Source organism: Mirounga angustirostris, unplaced genomic scaffold (assembly GCF_029215605.1).
Source record: "Mirounga angustirostris isolate CCGP_5_RB_7025 unplaced genomic scaffold, mMirAng1.0.hap1 SCAF_9, whole genome shotgun sequence".
Taxonomy (NCBI): Eukaryota; Metazoa; Chordata; class Mammalia; order Carnivora; family Phocidae; genus Mirounga; species Mirounga angustirostris.
Window position 1 is genome coordinate 18,129,839 of NW_026991717.1, and position 15,615 is coordinate 18,145,453.

Genomic DNA, 15,615 nt, shown 5'->3' on the forward strand with positions numbered 1-15,615 from the left:
AGCCCTTAAATCCTCTGCTTAGGCTCACCACCTGATACTAACCTTGGCCATATGACATAAACCCACCAGACCTCAGCTTTTCACTCGTTAAACGAGTATAATAATAGTACCTGTGTCATGAGATTGCTGTGAGGATTTAGTGAGAATATGCACAGCTCTTAGAACGCTCCCTGGTACACAATAAGCGCTCGGGTGTTATTATTGTTGTGGTGACTCCCCAATATGTACAATGAATGAGAGCGGGAGTGCCTGAATGAATGTATGAATGAAAGAACACATCAGTTATTGGCCATTCCCGAGGTTGGAGCAGGCCAAATAGCCCCCTCTAAGAGCAAAACAAAAGCCCGCTATCAAAAGAGCAAAACTCCGGCTGCAACCGGAAGCCAATGTTAGCGGGGGGCGGGGCCAGTCTGGAGGAAGCCGCGCTCTTGGCCAATAGGCACATCGCTTTGAAAACGAACTTCTCGTCCGTGCAGTTTTGAAACCGCGAGAACAGGCACGACTTATCGCGATGCTCCGTCTTTCTCTCCGCAGCTCCCTCTGCCCCCACTCTCCGTCGTGCGGGTTCCGCCCCGTCCCGCCCCGCCCCGCCCCGCCCCTCGCCGTCCGCGCCTCGCCCCGCCCCCCCGGCTCCCCGCCCCTCCCGCAGACCCTCGGCTTGCAGTTCAGCGCCGCCTGCGCCCGAAGTGCTGGCTCCGCCGGCGCCGAGGTGAGTGCGGCCGCCTGTCGCGTCGGGTGGCTCGCGTGGCTAAGGGCCCCCCCCGGCCCGGCCCCTGGCCAGCACGACGGGTCCGGCAGAAGCGTCGGGGCAGCGGCGAGTGGTCCCTGGCCCGAGCGGGCCCGTCGCGGCCTCGGGTCGCCATAGCTGCCGGGCCCTCCCCGCCCTCCGTGGCCGGAGAATCCCGATACCGGGTCTGTGAAATCCCTGCCCCCGGGCTCGCTTCCAAACTGTAACGACCTTAGTGTTTGGTTAACTCGGGCAAAGCGGCAGGTGTTTTGCTTCAGACTTACTGAGAAAACAACCTTTTACAAATGCTTTTAGTGTACAGTTTTTAATTCTCGAATCTCCAATGTTAGGCAATTGGAGTGGGTATTCTACTGAATTAAATACGGAAGTCAGTTTGAGGGGCTTTACTTTTACACACACCTGCTTAAAATGTATGTAATTTTCTTAAGGTGGGAGGGTCTGTCTATTTGTTTTAAACAGTAAACTGGCTTGGTGTTTACATGTCAGAAAACTTATGGAGGTTCTGTTGAATATGTTTAGTTAATATTGTTAAGTATACCATTTATCTTTAACTGTAGATAAGAGGTAGCGAAGGGAATTTATGTAAGAAAATTACCCATCCTGGTAAGGGCTGTATATTGCCATTGAATGCGTTTTGGAAAACCATTAGCATTATTTATTATTGGCAGCTTTCAGATTTCATTTGTGTAGATTTTATCTCCCAAACTGCCTTGGTAGCCAGATGCATTTTAACAGGGTGTAATGATGTTTTAAAGGCAGCCCATTCCCAGCCTTCAGGATTCAGAAGAAAAACAATTAGGTTACACTAAATTCTCTTCCTGGATCTTCCATCAATGAGTGGATTTTGGATATAATTTTGCTTTGTAGTCTTACATTTGTATAAGCCTTACCTACCACTTAAATGATGATGGGGAGAAACACAGGCCCCACTGAAGTACCTGAAAGGCTATATTGTAAAGGCAGGGCACCCGCTTTGGAGTTGGTCCACCTGGGTTAGAATTCTGGCAAGTTACCCTCTGAGAAACTGCTTCCTTACCTATAAAACAGGCTAAATACTGTCTATCACAATGCAGAGTTGTACGGATTAGGGATCTTTATGGTACATAGCAAGCACTTGGGATATAGTATCTACAAGATGACCATAGATTACAGAGTGAAAAATATCTACCTTGTAGTATTACATGTCCTACTTTCATCCACTCCTCAGCTGTTTGAGGGCCTGCTTTGTGCTAGATACTGTGCACAGGCAGGTATACAAGAGTGAAGAAAGCAAGATCTCTGCCCTCAGGAGCTTACGGTCTCTTGGCTAGTTTGGCAATAGACGGGTACACCAATAAATATTTAGATTACAGATTGGGAGGAGCCCTACATATAAAAGAAATAGGTTTCTCTGAAAGAATAACAGGAGAATAGTTTCGGATAGGGAAGTGATTTTTACTTAGAAACTCAGAGTAACGGGACAGTGCTTTCCAGGCTAAATGAGAGCAGCAAGTGGTGTGAAGAGTTCGGCTCTTGAAAGAGACTGGAAAAAAGGCCTAGAAAAGCCCAGGAGCTTGATGAGAAGCCAGGGAGGGTGCTGCCCGATAAGGCTGGAGAGGTAGGTGCATGGGGCCAGATTGTGAGGAGCCCTCAGTGCCTGGTGAGAGTTTGATTTTCTAAAAAAGCTTTTGAAGGCTGTATTTAGTTGATATGTGTGCACTAGGGAGTGAGTTTACCTGAGAGAGGTATGGGATTTACTGTATTTAATTAAAGGCTCCCTGCTAACTGATTAAGGTATTAGAATATGACTAGAGTGGACACCAAGAGACCGGTAATACAGATGGCCAGGCAGGAGGTGACAGTGGCTTTTGGCTGGTGGGAAACATGTGGATGGATTTGAGATGTATTTCGGAGCTGGAAACCACCAGCTTTAAGACAAATTGGAGTGGGCAGATGAAGGACAGGATGGAATCATTCATGACTTCCAGCTCTTCGGCTTACACAGCTAGGTGGTTAGAGGTGTGTGCCATTAATTGAGATGAGAAACACTGGGGAGAATTCGGATTGGTGATGCAAATCAAAATGTGTTAAGTTTGAGGCACTTGTGAGACTTCTAACCTGCTTCAAGTTTACTACTTGAGTGAATTGTAACCCAGGAAACTTCTCTTTCCACACAGAATCATTGATATTATTTCTAGTTTAGTTCCCCTTTGCTTTACAGGTGAGAGAATTAAGATGTAGAAAGATTGAGTATGTTGCTCAAAGTCACATATGTCTCATAAAAATAGGTAGGTGTGTAGGTAGAATCAGTATGGGAAAGTTTTGAATTCTCATGTTGCATTGGGGATATTACTGACTATTCCATGTTGTCTGCTCTTTTAGATAAAATGGCAAGTACTTTCTTATTAGCTAGGAGTTGGAGTTTGGAAATAATAGAAAATAACCAAAAAAGTTATCAAAACTGCTTATCAAAAGCTTGTTACTACATTTTGCACTAACTTGGTGTTAATTCCCAGTGAAAATAGTTTTTCTTCAGAAAAAAAAAAAAATTCTCTTTGAAAGGTACTTTCTGTTGGGGAGTTTGAGAAAGGATGCCCTGGAAAATGAGAGTAGAGTCATTGAACAAAGCTCAACTTTTTAGTGTTTTCACATTTCCTTAGTATCCTGTGGAGTCCTTTGAGTCTATGTATGTAAAGAATCCAGGCTTTAAAATAACTGGACAGCCTCTTTACCCCAAGGGGGGAAAAAAAATCCTTGCTTTTATCCCTTATGAGCTCTTTGACCTTGGACAAATTATTGAAGCTCTGAGTTTGTTTCTTCTTATGTTAAGTGATTGTGAATGAAGTTTGTTTCTGCTCTGTGCCTAGTTGATAAGATGGCAAATGTTATTTCTCTTCCTACCCTGTCACTTTCAGAGCTAGGAGGGAATTTAATCTGTTCTGGGTTCTGGACTTTACCAAAAAATTGCTATCTCCATTGTTTTTATGTTAGGCAACTGAGGCCTGGAAAGATTGTAATAATACAAGGTTCTTATTTCCTAGTCAGTATTTCTTCTTCCATTGAAATAATAAAACCATATGTTCTTGGACATGCTTCTTTACTACTTCTGATAATCTACAAAGCTAGGAAGAAAGAAAAAAAAAAACCAAAGAGATAAAAGAAAGAGAAAATTAGAATATAGGACAATATACTAAGAAATGAAGAAAATGAAGCTGTCAGTGTGATCTAGATATATTTTATATGTGTTTATCAATATTTTTGAAATACCTTAAGCTAAACATAAAATGAGGTAGTTCAAGAAGGAAATGGGTTTGCTATATCTGATTTTTCAGCTTGCTTTGGTTGCAGGTTATGAAACTGGTCTGTGTTCTGTTCGGCATTCCTGTCTCAAATTCAAGACCTATTTTTTTCAGTTAGGACTGTTGCTGCTAAGTGCTAAGTAAGCTTAAATAGTGAGGGCATTTTTAATAGTTGCTCATTTTAATCTAAATATGTGTGACAAACTTAGTTGTTAGAAAAGAAAAATACAGGCATTGAATGTGTAATTCTCTTTTTAATGTCTGCAAATAGCTATATGTGCTAACTGGTTTATTTGGTAATGCATATGAGCAGTATCATAATTATTCAATTTTCTTGTTCTCTTTAGAAATGGACCAATTTTGACAAGATGTAGTGCTGCAGTGTGCCTGATGGGATATATTCAGTCATGGCATCTGAACTCTGTAAGACGATCTCTGTGGCAAGGCTGGAAAAGCACAAGAATTTGTTCTTAAATTATAGGAACCTGCACCATTTTCCATTGGAGTTACTGAAAGATGAGGGACTACAGTACTTGGAGAGGCTCTATATGAAAAGGAACTCCCTTACAACCTTGGTACAGTATTATGTTGCATTTAAAAAAATCATTTATAATGTGGGCTTGACCAAGATATAGTTTACATATCCTAAGATATTCAGAGCAAGATGTACATCCCCTCTTGTTATATAAACAGGTGATAAAAATGCAAATACAGGGGGTTCTCATTAGCTGAGGATTCATTATCCAAGTCCCTGCAGTATAGGGTTGTGGGAAGAGTTGTATAGGAAAGCAAAATATTCAGTAAATGTACCACTCATAGAATTAGTCTCCATTCCAAAACCCCACTTCACTTAGCCTGTGCATCTCTCTTTGCTGTTTTTGTGTGATAAGCTTCCTAGATGATTTTTGGATGTTACCATATCCAGTGGACCAGTTAAAAAGTAAAGAAGAGAAAGGCCAACATAGATGAATGACCCTGAGTTAGAGGCATTTAAAAAGAGATGATTTGAAGATTAAAATATTAAGACAGGCATTTGGGAAGCTTGATGTAGCCTTTCTCTTTGGGGGGAAAAAAACATAACAGAAACATCCTCCCAAACCAAAAAACCTTTATGATTGCACTGTGAAAATCAAGTGATGTTGAATTGGACTATCGTCCAGTTTGTTGAAAAAATTTTTGCCACAGAGGCAACATTTGATTCACTCTTCATGTTGTAAGAATAAGCAGATAGTTATCATTATAACCTGATTTTTTATTACATATAGGACTTTATTAAATATTTTATTACATATAAGATTAAGTTTTATTACGTATCAGATTAAAAAAACTATTTAAAATTTTTTTCAAGAGAATGTGTTACTCTGGTCTTATTCCCACTCTTACTGTAAAATTTGGTCTCTGGTTTAAATGTATGTGCTTTTTGTGGTCTTTTCTGGTTATCACTTAACCTCATTTGAGTCTTACACGTGAATTCTTATTCTTACTCCTTTTATGATGACTTGTTTCTTTGTGAACAGACCTATTTTTCATTTCCTTCTCTATATTGGACCATCCCAAATATCTGAAAGTATGCCTTACTGGCTTCATTTAGATGGAGTGTTTTTGTGGAAAAGTTTTATTTAATCTATCTAAAATACCTCCAATGAGTAGAAAACATAAAATTTGTTTATCTTTGCTGTATCTGATAGTAAATGGAAATACGCCTTTCATTTTTAGTGTTTGGCATTTTGGCGTATATGTTATTTTGAGTGCCTAGTTAAGTTTTTTTAAAGTAGATTTTTCAGTTTTAAAATTCTAATTATCTTACTAATCAAACTTTAATAACACAATTATAGTAATCCTTTTAGCAAAATCATCATTGCATGAGGTGAAACCACATTTACTAAGTGTTTTTCCCCCCCCTTTGAGGAAGAAGTGTTGTGAGAAATAAAATTTGTCAAGGATTATAGCCCAGATTTTCCCTTGTTTGTTACTGATGTACAAAGGAAAAGTTGTGAGTGCATTATTTCTTAACTCTTAGTCAAAGTCCCCTGGAGTAGATAGAGTTTGTTCAAAGAAATCAACCTTTGTTTATAAAAGTTACAGTGAGCTTTTGGTTTTGTGGCACTTAGCCGCAGTTTTCAATTTATGAAAATATTCGGGTATCAGCTCTACAGTTGTAACCGATAATTCATAATGGCTCACAAGCACACACTTCAAGTTCATGCTTTGCCACCTTTTTGTCCATCAGAGATTAAATTGTTGCATATATTTACAATGATAGGTGTATGTGTTTTATTTGAATGCCTTTTAATGAGCTGGAGCATTTGGTTCATGTGTATCAAAGAGCTTTTTAATTGTAGAGGGTTGGGGCGCCTGGCTCAGTCGTTAAGCGTCTGCCTTCAGCTCAGGTCATGATCCCAGGGTCCTGGGATCGAGCCCCGCCATCGGGCTCCCTGCTCCGCGGGAAGCCTGCTTCTCCCTCTCCCACTCCCCCTGCTTGTGTTCCCTCTCTCGCTGTGTCTCTCTCTGTCAAATAAATAAATAAAAATAAAAATAAAATCTTAAATTGTAGAGGGCTATACAGGTATCAGGGTGGTAGGGCTCGTAGCAGCCCGGCCATCCCATTCCCTGACGCTACTGATACCCAGTATAGCCTAGGAGTGGCTTACCACACAGGTTTTGAAAGCAGATGAAGTAATACTTACCCTAGAGTGCTCTAAACTCGTGACTTCAGGCTTTTAGAATGTTTGCTGGTGTTATTGATAAAGTATATTTCCCAAAGAAGATTTGGTTTTTGGAGTGTGACTTAACAACTACAATATGTCCAAAGGAAAAACAAAACAAAACATGTTATTGGAAACAGATGGTATCTTAACACCATTATGAGTTAATTGGCCCCTTTTTTTTTTTTAAGGAAGCTCGGGAATCTGCCAGTAATTTCCATTTTCACATTGTTTTATTATTTATTTGTTAACATTGTTTTATTGTGTTTAAATCCTTTCTCCTCAACATTCCCCCTCCCTTCTCTCCCCACCCCTCACTCTATGAAGCCTTTCCGTGAAAAGAGAAGTCACTAATGCGCCACCTCTGCCCTTCTTCCTTTCCCCCGTCAAGGTGCTTGGCATAGCACAGTGGTTTATATTTTGCAGGATGATTGTATGTTAAATACTCAGAATTTAGAGAATGCCATATTAAAACTAAAACACAGCAAAAGCCTTTTTTATACATTTAAAAGATTAAATTTCTCATATTATAAATACAAAAATGATACATGCCCTAATATCAGTGAATATAAAGGAGCATATGGAAAGTAGTTGTCTCTTCATCCAGTTTTATACTGTGGAGTAACCAATGTTAATAGTTTGGTTATGTCCTTCTGCTTTGCTTGTATTTATTTAATTATATACTTTATCCCCTTTATAAACAACAAAAAAGAATCATACTACACGTATTTCTTTGCAGATTTCTCTTTTTACTTTATGGTATTCTCATTCCATTAACCTCTAGGCCAGGAGATACATATACATCCTTATATATGCATGTGTGTTTGTGTGTAGGATCAGGTCTTAAAAGTAGGATTAATGGGTCTATGGTAGGCACATTTTACATTTTAAAGTACTTTTTTTTTTTTTAAAGATTTTATTTATTTATTTCACAGAGAGAGACACAGCGAGAGAGGGAACGCAAGCAGGGGGAGTGGGAGAGGGAGAAGCAGGCTTCCCGCGGAGCAGGGAGCCTGATGCGGGGCTCGATCCCAGGACGCTGAGATCGTGACCTGAGCCAAAGGCAGACGCTTAACGACTGAGCCACCCAGGCGCCCCTTTAAAGTACTTTTAAAAAAAAGATTTATTTATTTATTTTAGAACGAGCACAAGTGGGAAGGGTAGAGAGGGAGAGGGAGAGAAAATCTGAAGCAGGCTGAGCGTGAGCCCGAGACCACAGGTTGAGCTGAAACCAAGAGTCAGATGCTTAACCAACTGTGCCACCCAGGCACCCCATTTTAAAGTACTTTTTATCAGTACAGTTGACACTTGAACAATGTCAGGGTTAGGGGTGCCAACCCCCTGCTCAGTCAAAAATCTACATACAACTTTTGACTCCCCTAAAACTTAACTAATAGCCTTCCGTTGACCTGGAGCCTTCCTGATAACATCAATAACATCAACAGTTGATTAACACATAGTTTGCGTGTTATGGGTATTATATACTGTACTCTTACAATAAAGTAAGCTAGAGAAAAGAAAATATTATTAAGGGGGCACCTGGGTGGCTCAGTCAGTTGAGCATCTGACTCTTGAATTCAACTCAGGTCATGATCTCAGCGTCATGAGATCAAGCCCCATGTGGGCTCCATCCTCAGTGGGGAGTCTGCTTGAGATTCTCTCCCTCTGCTCCTCCCCCCTACCCCCATGCGCTCTCACGCACACACACTCTCTCTCTCTCAAAGAAATAATAGTCTTAAAAATAATAAGGAATAATCTTTAAAAATTCATAAGGAAGAAAAAATACAGTTGCAATTATACTGTATTGAAAAAATCCGTGTTATTAGTGGACCCGTGTATTACAAACCTGTGTTACATAAAGGTCAACTGTATTTCATTATGCAATATTACCATTTATTTGTATAACTGAGAAATCTTAAAACTTTTTTTTTTTTAAGATTTTATTTATTTGAGAGAGAGTGAGAGAGAGCATGAGAGCCGGGTGGGGGCAGAGGGAGAAGCAGACTTCTCGCTGTGAGCAGGGAGCCTGATGTGGGGCTTGATGTGGGGCTGGATCCCGGGACCCTGGGATCATGACCTGAACCAAAGGCAGCTGCTTAACTGACTGAGCCACCCAGGTACCCCTTAAAACTTTTTTTAATATTAGTCAATTTATATAGGAATTCAGTTATGTAATTAATAGGGGAATAAGTAGTAGTTAGGAAACATGATTTTGGTTCCTAACATTTATCTTAGAAAATGTTTTTAAAGAATTTGTCTATAATTATTTTAAATGCAGCTCAAGAATTGTGAAGTCTTACCTTCGTGGAAATTAGAAGATAATTAGAATAGGAGATATAGGTTCTTTGTCATGTGACAGGTATTCACATAGTTGTTGAATAATAAATAAATGAATATAAAGTAGATTAAGATAAGGACTATTAATACAGGTATAAGAGTCCCAGACTGAGAGCCTTCAAGGGCAGGGACTCTGTCTTAAATTCTGTATCCCTATGCCTGGCCTATTGCCCAACATTTGTAGAATACGGAATCTAATTCTCTGTAGCAGGATTGTAGAAGATTTTTTTAAGAAGACACTGTTTGCATTGACACTGAGGAATGACATTGGCAGGAGTTTCGGAGGAAAAGTATTCATTCAACATGTACTTATTGAGTATTTACTGTGTACCCAGTACTCTTCAAGGCACTGATTTGGAACAAATTCTTATGGGATTCGCATGGAATTTTTCATTTGTTGACATCCCAAGCTGAAGGGAAAGACTCAGTGGCAGAAGGTTTAGGGGACAAGTCTAGGCACCTGTTTTGCGTAGAGCAGTGTTTCTAGTTTTTTTTCTTTTTAAATGTGTTCTTCAGAGCCTGAGGGTTCCTAAATAGAGCTGAGGTGGAGAATTATGGGGAGATGGAGCAGTAGTGTGTCTCCACTTCAGCCAGAGCAGCTCTCCTTCTGTTTGCTTTGTATATTGGTGCTCTCTACACCAACCCCGACATGGGTGGGATGTGTTGATCTAGTAAATGTTTTCAGACTCCTTTTAGCAGAACCATTTATTCAGAAAGTTCACTAAATAGATAGAACTGAAATTATTCTTATTTAGGGGACGGGATAGGCGAGAGTCTTGCCCAATCCATACCTCCTTCCCTTCCAAGGAGCTGTATGGATTGTCTAGGAAACCACAGGGTGGAATAGAAAGCCACTAACTGAGAACAGCTGACATGAGAATTCTACATTCTGCCCGGCAAGGCCATCTGCTTGGGGACTGAAGATTTGTAGAGAATGCAGGTTTGAAATGATGTGAAGAATCACATGGCAGTTTGGCTAGAGAAAGGTAGTAGGATTGTTGGCATTAGTCAGCAGGCTGTTGGTTGCTAGGCTTATGGTGGAACCATCTGCTTATTTAGGGGATTTTCTCCTGCAGTACCCAACTCTCTGAGGTATGAAGAAAGTGGACTGTTGCATTCCTGCAGACTTAGGTTTTTTCCAGGTGGATACAACACAAGTGCAGAGGGACTAAGGAGGTTCAGGAATTTGGCAGGAGTGTTTGGGGACATGGAGATGCAATATGGAATGTGAGCTGGTTTGGAGGCAAAGAAAGGAGGAGTGAATGGACAGGGAGAATGGAGAGGGGGCCAAAGGACCCACTGACGTTGAAGAATTGTATTGGGCATGACTGAGTCAGCCATCTAGGGGAATGGGATACGTGGTTGTAGAGGGAGACTTCAGTTGTGGAGAAGTTTCAGGTGAAGTCCGGATATGAGTGTGCAGGATGAAGGAGGCTGAAGTGAAGCCTCCTCCTTTCTCTGCTCAGTTCCCCCACCAGAAGAAGCTGGAGTCTTTCTAATTGTTGGAACATTGCTTGGAAGCAGCAAGCACCAGTTCTGACTCTAACCTGGGAGTTCATGAAGGGAGGGAATCAGCAGTGGAAGCATTTGAGGACTGCAGTCTCAGGGAGGGGGTGTTTCAGTGTTTGGTAGCAAAACCTAATATTAGGAGGTAACAGACCCCCAGGTTCTTGTGCTTAACCTCTTTGGACTTCAGTTTTTTTCATTTATAAAATAAAAGGCCCCAAGAGCCTTTTATTGAGGGGAAAAAAAGAAATCTCAATGTGGAAGCAAAATCATTGAATGGATCTGCCAACTTCTCTTAATGAGAATAGCAGGCAGGAGGTTTTCCTGGGGACCTACCCAAAAACTAATGGAACTCTCACCAGTTGCCAGTTTTATTTATAAATATGAATAGACAAGGAAGAGACATTAAATTTTAATGAAAGAGGGGAGTTTGGCTTATGTCTGAGCAATAAGAGCAGATAGATCTTGATTAATCAATTAATCTATGCAACAAGAGAGAACTTAAAAGTGATATCCTGCTGGGATTAAGGGGAAGAAGAGGTCTGTTCATATTCCTAAATTGGGATGGGACATAAGACACAGAGAATGCAGGACCCAGGAGAAGACATTCTTGACCTTCCCTATAAAATATAAACAGGCGAATCATAAAAGAATATAGATAGTCAAAACACAAAAAGATGTTTAACTTCCAATAGAAGGTAAAACATTGATCATCCTTTCCTATTAGATTAGCAAAAACTAATATCTAGTGTTGAAGATACTTGATGTGGAAGACTAAGAAGATGCTCTTACTATCAGATGGAGTGGAATTGGCTGAATATTTTTGGTGGGTGGTTTGACCACATCTGGCAACATTTTGCGTAAGTATGTGTTTGAATCAGCATTTTTCACTTGTAAGAATTTACACAGTGGAACAAATGTCAAGTGAACCAGGATGTTCATCACAGCATTGGATAGAATGAAAAATTGTGAAAACCTAAATGTTCATCAGTATGGGATTGGTAAAAATCTGATAAAATGGTCTAACATAATTTGAGTCTTTAGTAAGTTCCAGGTACTGTCTTAAGTAATTTATATGTATTAAGTTAATTAATTCTCAAGACAATCCTGTGAAGTAGGCACTATTATTATCCCTACTTTATAGACAATAAACTAAGGCACTAAAAAGGGCATAGATCAAACTTAATAGTGATAGTAGTTGTGGATGGGGGGCAGGCAAGAGAGTGGCGGTGGGAGCTGGAAGAGAAAGAGCCTTACTTAAGTATGTAGAGTAAAAAGGAAAGACTCTATTAAGTTTGATTTATATTTTTTTCACTAAATACTTATTTTTACAATAAAAAAATCAATTAAAATGAGATTATTGGGGGTGCCTGGGTGGCTTGGTCGGTCGAGCGGCTGCCTTCAGCTCAGGTCATGATCCCAGGGTCCTGGGATTGAGCTTACCCTGCTCAGGGGTGAGTCTGCATCCCCTCTCCCTCTGCCCCTCCCCCCCGGTTGTGCTCCCTCCCCCCGCCAAATGAATAAATAAAATCTTAAAGACCCTAAAAATGAGATTGTTAGAATATAGTACCGCTAAGATCTTAGCTAACTCTCAAGTTGTATTAATCAGTGCGTCTAGCTATTTGATTTACAATGATGGTGATGCCTGCCCTTATGTTGACATTGGTGGCTCCTGCAGCTGGTGGCTGGGTTGAGGGTGAAAAGGGTCAATGTCTGGGAAGGTTACATAGCTGTGCCCTCCACCCCCTTGGAATTTGGTAAGAGTAGGATCTGGATTAAATGAACATCAGGACACCTTCAAGGCAAAACAGTAAGGAAATGGTAAAAGAACATCCTGCCATCAAGTGTGGCAGAAAAATCGGGAGAAAGAATTAAGTTTTGTTTTTGTTTGTTTGGTTCACTTTGAATTCCAACATAAGGGGCTTCTTGTTTTTCTGTAACTTGTTGGACCCTCCCAGATTTAACCACTGCCGGGGTGCAGGGCCTCCATAATCATTGCAATTGCTCTGTCCTTGAGCTAGTTCTATTTAAAAGCATCTTAGTTCTTTCTTTTTTTAATATTAAATTATTTGAGAGAGAGAGGGAACAGGGGGAGGGGCAGAGGGAGAGGGAGAGGATCTCAAGCAGACGCCCTGCTGAGCATGGAGCCCAGTGTAGGGCTTGATCTCTCGACCCTGAGATCATGACCTGAGCTGAAATCAAGAGTCTGATGCTTAACTGACAGAGCCATCTAGGTGCCCTGCACCTTAATCATTTCTTAAATTGAATGTGTGGAAATGGTATGTCAAGTGGTAAAGTATTCTTCAGATGCTGTGTTTGTGTTTTAATGCTGATGTGTAATATGTGATACAGTCCTGTAAAACATTCATTACAAATACATCCTGTCTTAGTAATCCATATATACCTGAAGAGTATAAGTTTTATTATAAATCAAAGCTGCTTTTCCTACTGGATTTTCAGATTTCATTGTTTTCCCCCTCATTGTTACTGGTTAATTGACAGTAGTTCCCTGTCAAATAGTTACCAAAGTGTTTGAAATAGTTTGGAAAATGAATGTCTGACCTATAACCTAATTCTGTTTATTGAATCATAGAATTTCAAAGCTAGATGGAGCTTTATAGATAATTTAGGCAATTTTTCAAGGGAAGTAAGCTTAGAAGAGGTTAATGGATGGGTCCAAAGCCACTTTTACGTCCAGTTAGCGCAAATACCAGGTCTCCTAATTGGTCATCTGGTCAGTCTTTCGTTTTCATTCTGCAGGTATTTATTGATGACCCATTTCTAGCCTAGCACCATCTAGTTAAATTTTAACCCTCTTTATTCACTGAGGAGTATTGAGGTGTTCCATGTTAAGTGAGTTTTCTTAGTTACCTCTGTGAAATTTACCTTTCAGATCCACCATGTAACTTTTCTTGATAGAAATGTTTTTAAAACATGTACCATTCTATGCTTTCTTAAATAAAATATGGGGAACATGAGTTAGCCTACTCTTTGTGACTCAGTTCTCTGCCTTGGGAGTTAGGAAGAGAGGGTTTAGGAAGAGGTGGCAGGGATAGAGGTCTTCCCCTTACATGAGACCATATACTTGTGCACTGGAAGGGTTCTGTTTGCAAGCAGAAGCCTCAAAAGCCATTGCTATGTATGTGTTTCCACAAGTTGAAATTCATCTTCAAGCATTCACTATACTAAAATGAGGCATCTGTGCATTAAAAATGAGATACCAGTTTCTAAATGTTAGCCCCATCAAATCAGTCAACCAATACATATATAAGTGAGACACTTGAAATATACATTGAGCTTGAGATATCTCCCCCCACACACACAATAAACAATTATGTCTTAGTCTTACAGAATTATTCATGCTAGGTGTAATTTTAATGTTTCATCTGGCTTTATGGGAGTAAGTGTTCAATATTCTTTTTTGTGTGTACTTTCCTGTTGCTTTGAGAATTCCATTCATAAAATGATACTTATTGGGTGCATATTAAATAGGTTTTCAAAAAAATAGAAAGTAGGGGCAAATGATTCTCTAACCTTCAACCCTTGTTTATGATATTTATGTAACTTGCATTTTTAAACAAATATTGTTGAGATTAATACTTGAGACATTTCAGTAATTTTTGTTTTTCTTCTTTTGAAAAATGTTTTCCTTGGTAATTAAATTTTTATCACAATCCAAATGCCTATTTCAGTTTTGTAAATGTACTGGATATACAGTCTTTAAAAATTTTAGCATATTTTCTCTATGGGTGTTTGCTAAGTAAAAAATACCAGTCTTGAGATTTTACATTTTGGCAGTAAAACCTTTGCAGTTTTGCAGATACCTAAAATATTCTTATTTTCATTTTTAAGAACATGACAATTTTATCCTCTATGAATGCCAAATAAATGTCATCATTTCTAAGAAAAATAATTTAAAAATTTATCATTCATACAGTTAAGTAGTTCTTTTTCATGTTTTACATCTAAAAGAGCTGAGTTTATGTGAAAAATTGGTAGTATCAAGAAACAAATTTTGTACTGATTTGATAGCTGTCAGTCACATGCAGCTATTAATGTTTAAATTAAATTATAATGAAGCAGTATTAAAAATACAATTCCTTAGTCATTATAAGCACATTTTAAATGCTTGGTGGCCACCATATCAGACAGTGTTAAGATAGGGGATATTTCTATCATTGCTGAAAGTTCTGTTGGACCAGTGGTGTGTTTGGGGAAGAGAAAGAATGCATTAAAATCAATAATACCCAGGGCGCCTGGGTGGCTCAGTCGTTAAGCGTCTGCCTTCAGCTCAGGTCATGATCCCGGGATCCCGGGATCGAGTCCCACATTGGGCTCCCTGCTCCGCGGGAGGCCTGCTTCTCCCTCTCCCACTCCCCCTGCTTGTGTTCCTGCTCTCGCTGTCTCTCTCTGTCAAATAAATAAAATCTTAAAAAAAAAAAAAAATCAATAATGCCCAAATGTCCATCGACTGATGAATGGATAAAGAAGATGTGTTGTGTATACACGTGCGCGCGCACACACACACACACACATACACAATGGCATATTACTCAGCAGTCAAAAAGAATGAAATCTTGCCATTTGCAATGACATGGATGGAGCTAGAGTGTATTATGCTAAGTGAAATAAATCAGAGAAAGACAAATACCATATGATTTCACTCATATGTGGAATTTAAGAAAACATGAACATGGGGAAAAGAAGAGAAGCAAAGCAGAAAATAGACTCTTAACTATAGAGAACAAACTGAGGGCTGCTGGAGGGGAAGTGGGCAGGGAGATGGATGAAATGGGTGATGGGCATTAAGGAGGGCACTTGTGAGAAGCACTGGGTGTTGTATGGAATTGATGAATCCCTAAATTCTGCACCTGAGACTAATACTACAGTGTATATTAGCTAACTGGAATTTAAATAAAAACTTGATAAAGAAAAAAATCACTAATGTCATTTTTATTATTTTTGTCATGGAAGTCCAATTGCAACTATAGTTAGTGCTACATATTTGTAGTGCAAAGCAGGGAAGAAGGATGATCTCAGG

General features: G+C 39.6%; 1 protein-coding gene across 5 annotated transcripts in view; it reads left to right on the plus strand.

Moving 5' to 3' along the window:
* The first annotated feature begins 510 nt into the window (after positions 1-510).
* Positions 511-15,615, plus strand: part of LRRC28 (leucine rich repeat containing 28) — a 166,342-nt gene continuing 151,237 nt past the window's right edge. Inside the window, exons 1-2 of one of the 5 annotated variants that reach the window (XM_064569970.1) lie at positions 511-709; positions 4,374-4,449. In XM_064569970.1, coding sequence (XP_064426040.1) covers positions 4,417-4,449 — 33 coding nt within the window. In that variant the 5' untranslated portion in view covers positions 511-709; positions 4,374-4,416. Of the gene's footprint in view, positions 710-754; positions 913-4,373; positions 4,602-15,615 lie in introns of those variants that run through there. The other 4 variants (XM_064569972.1, XM_064569968.1, XM_064569971.1 and 1 more) reach the window with 4 other exon arrangements.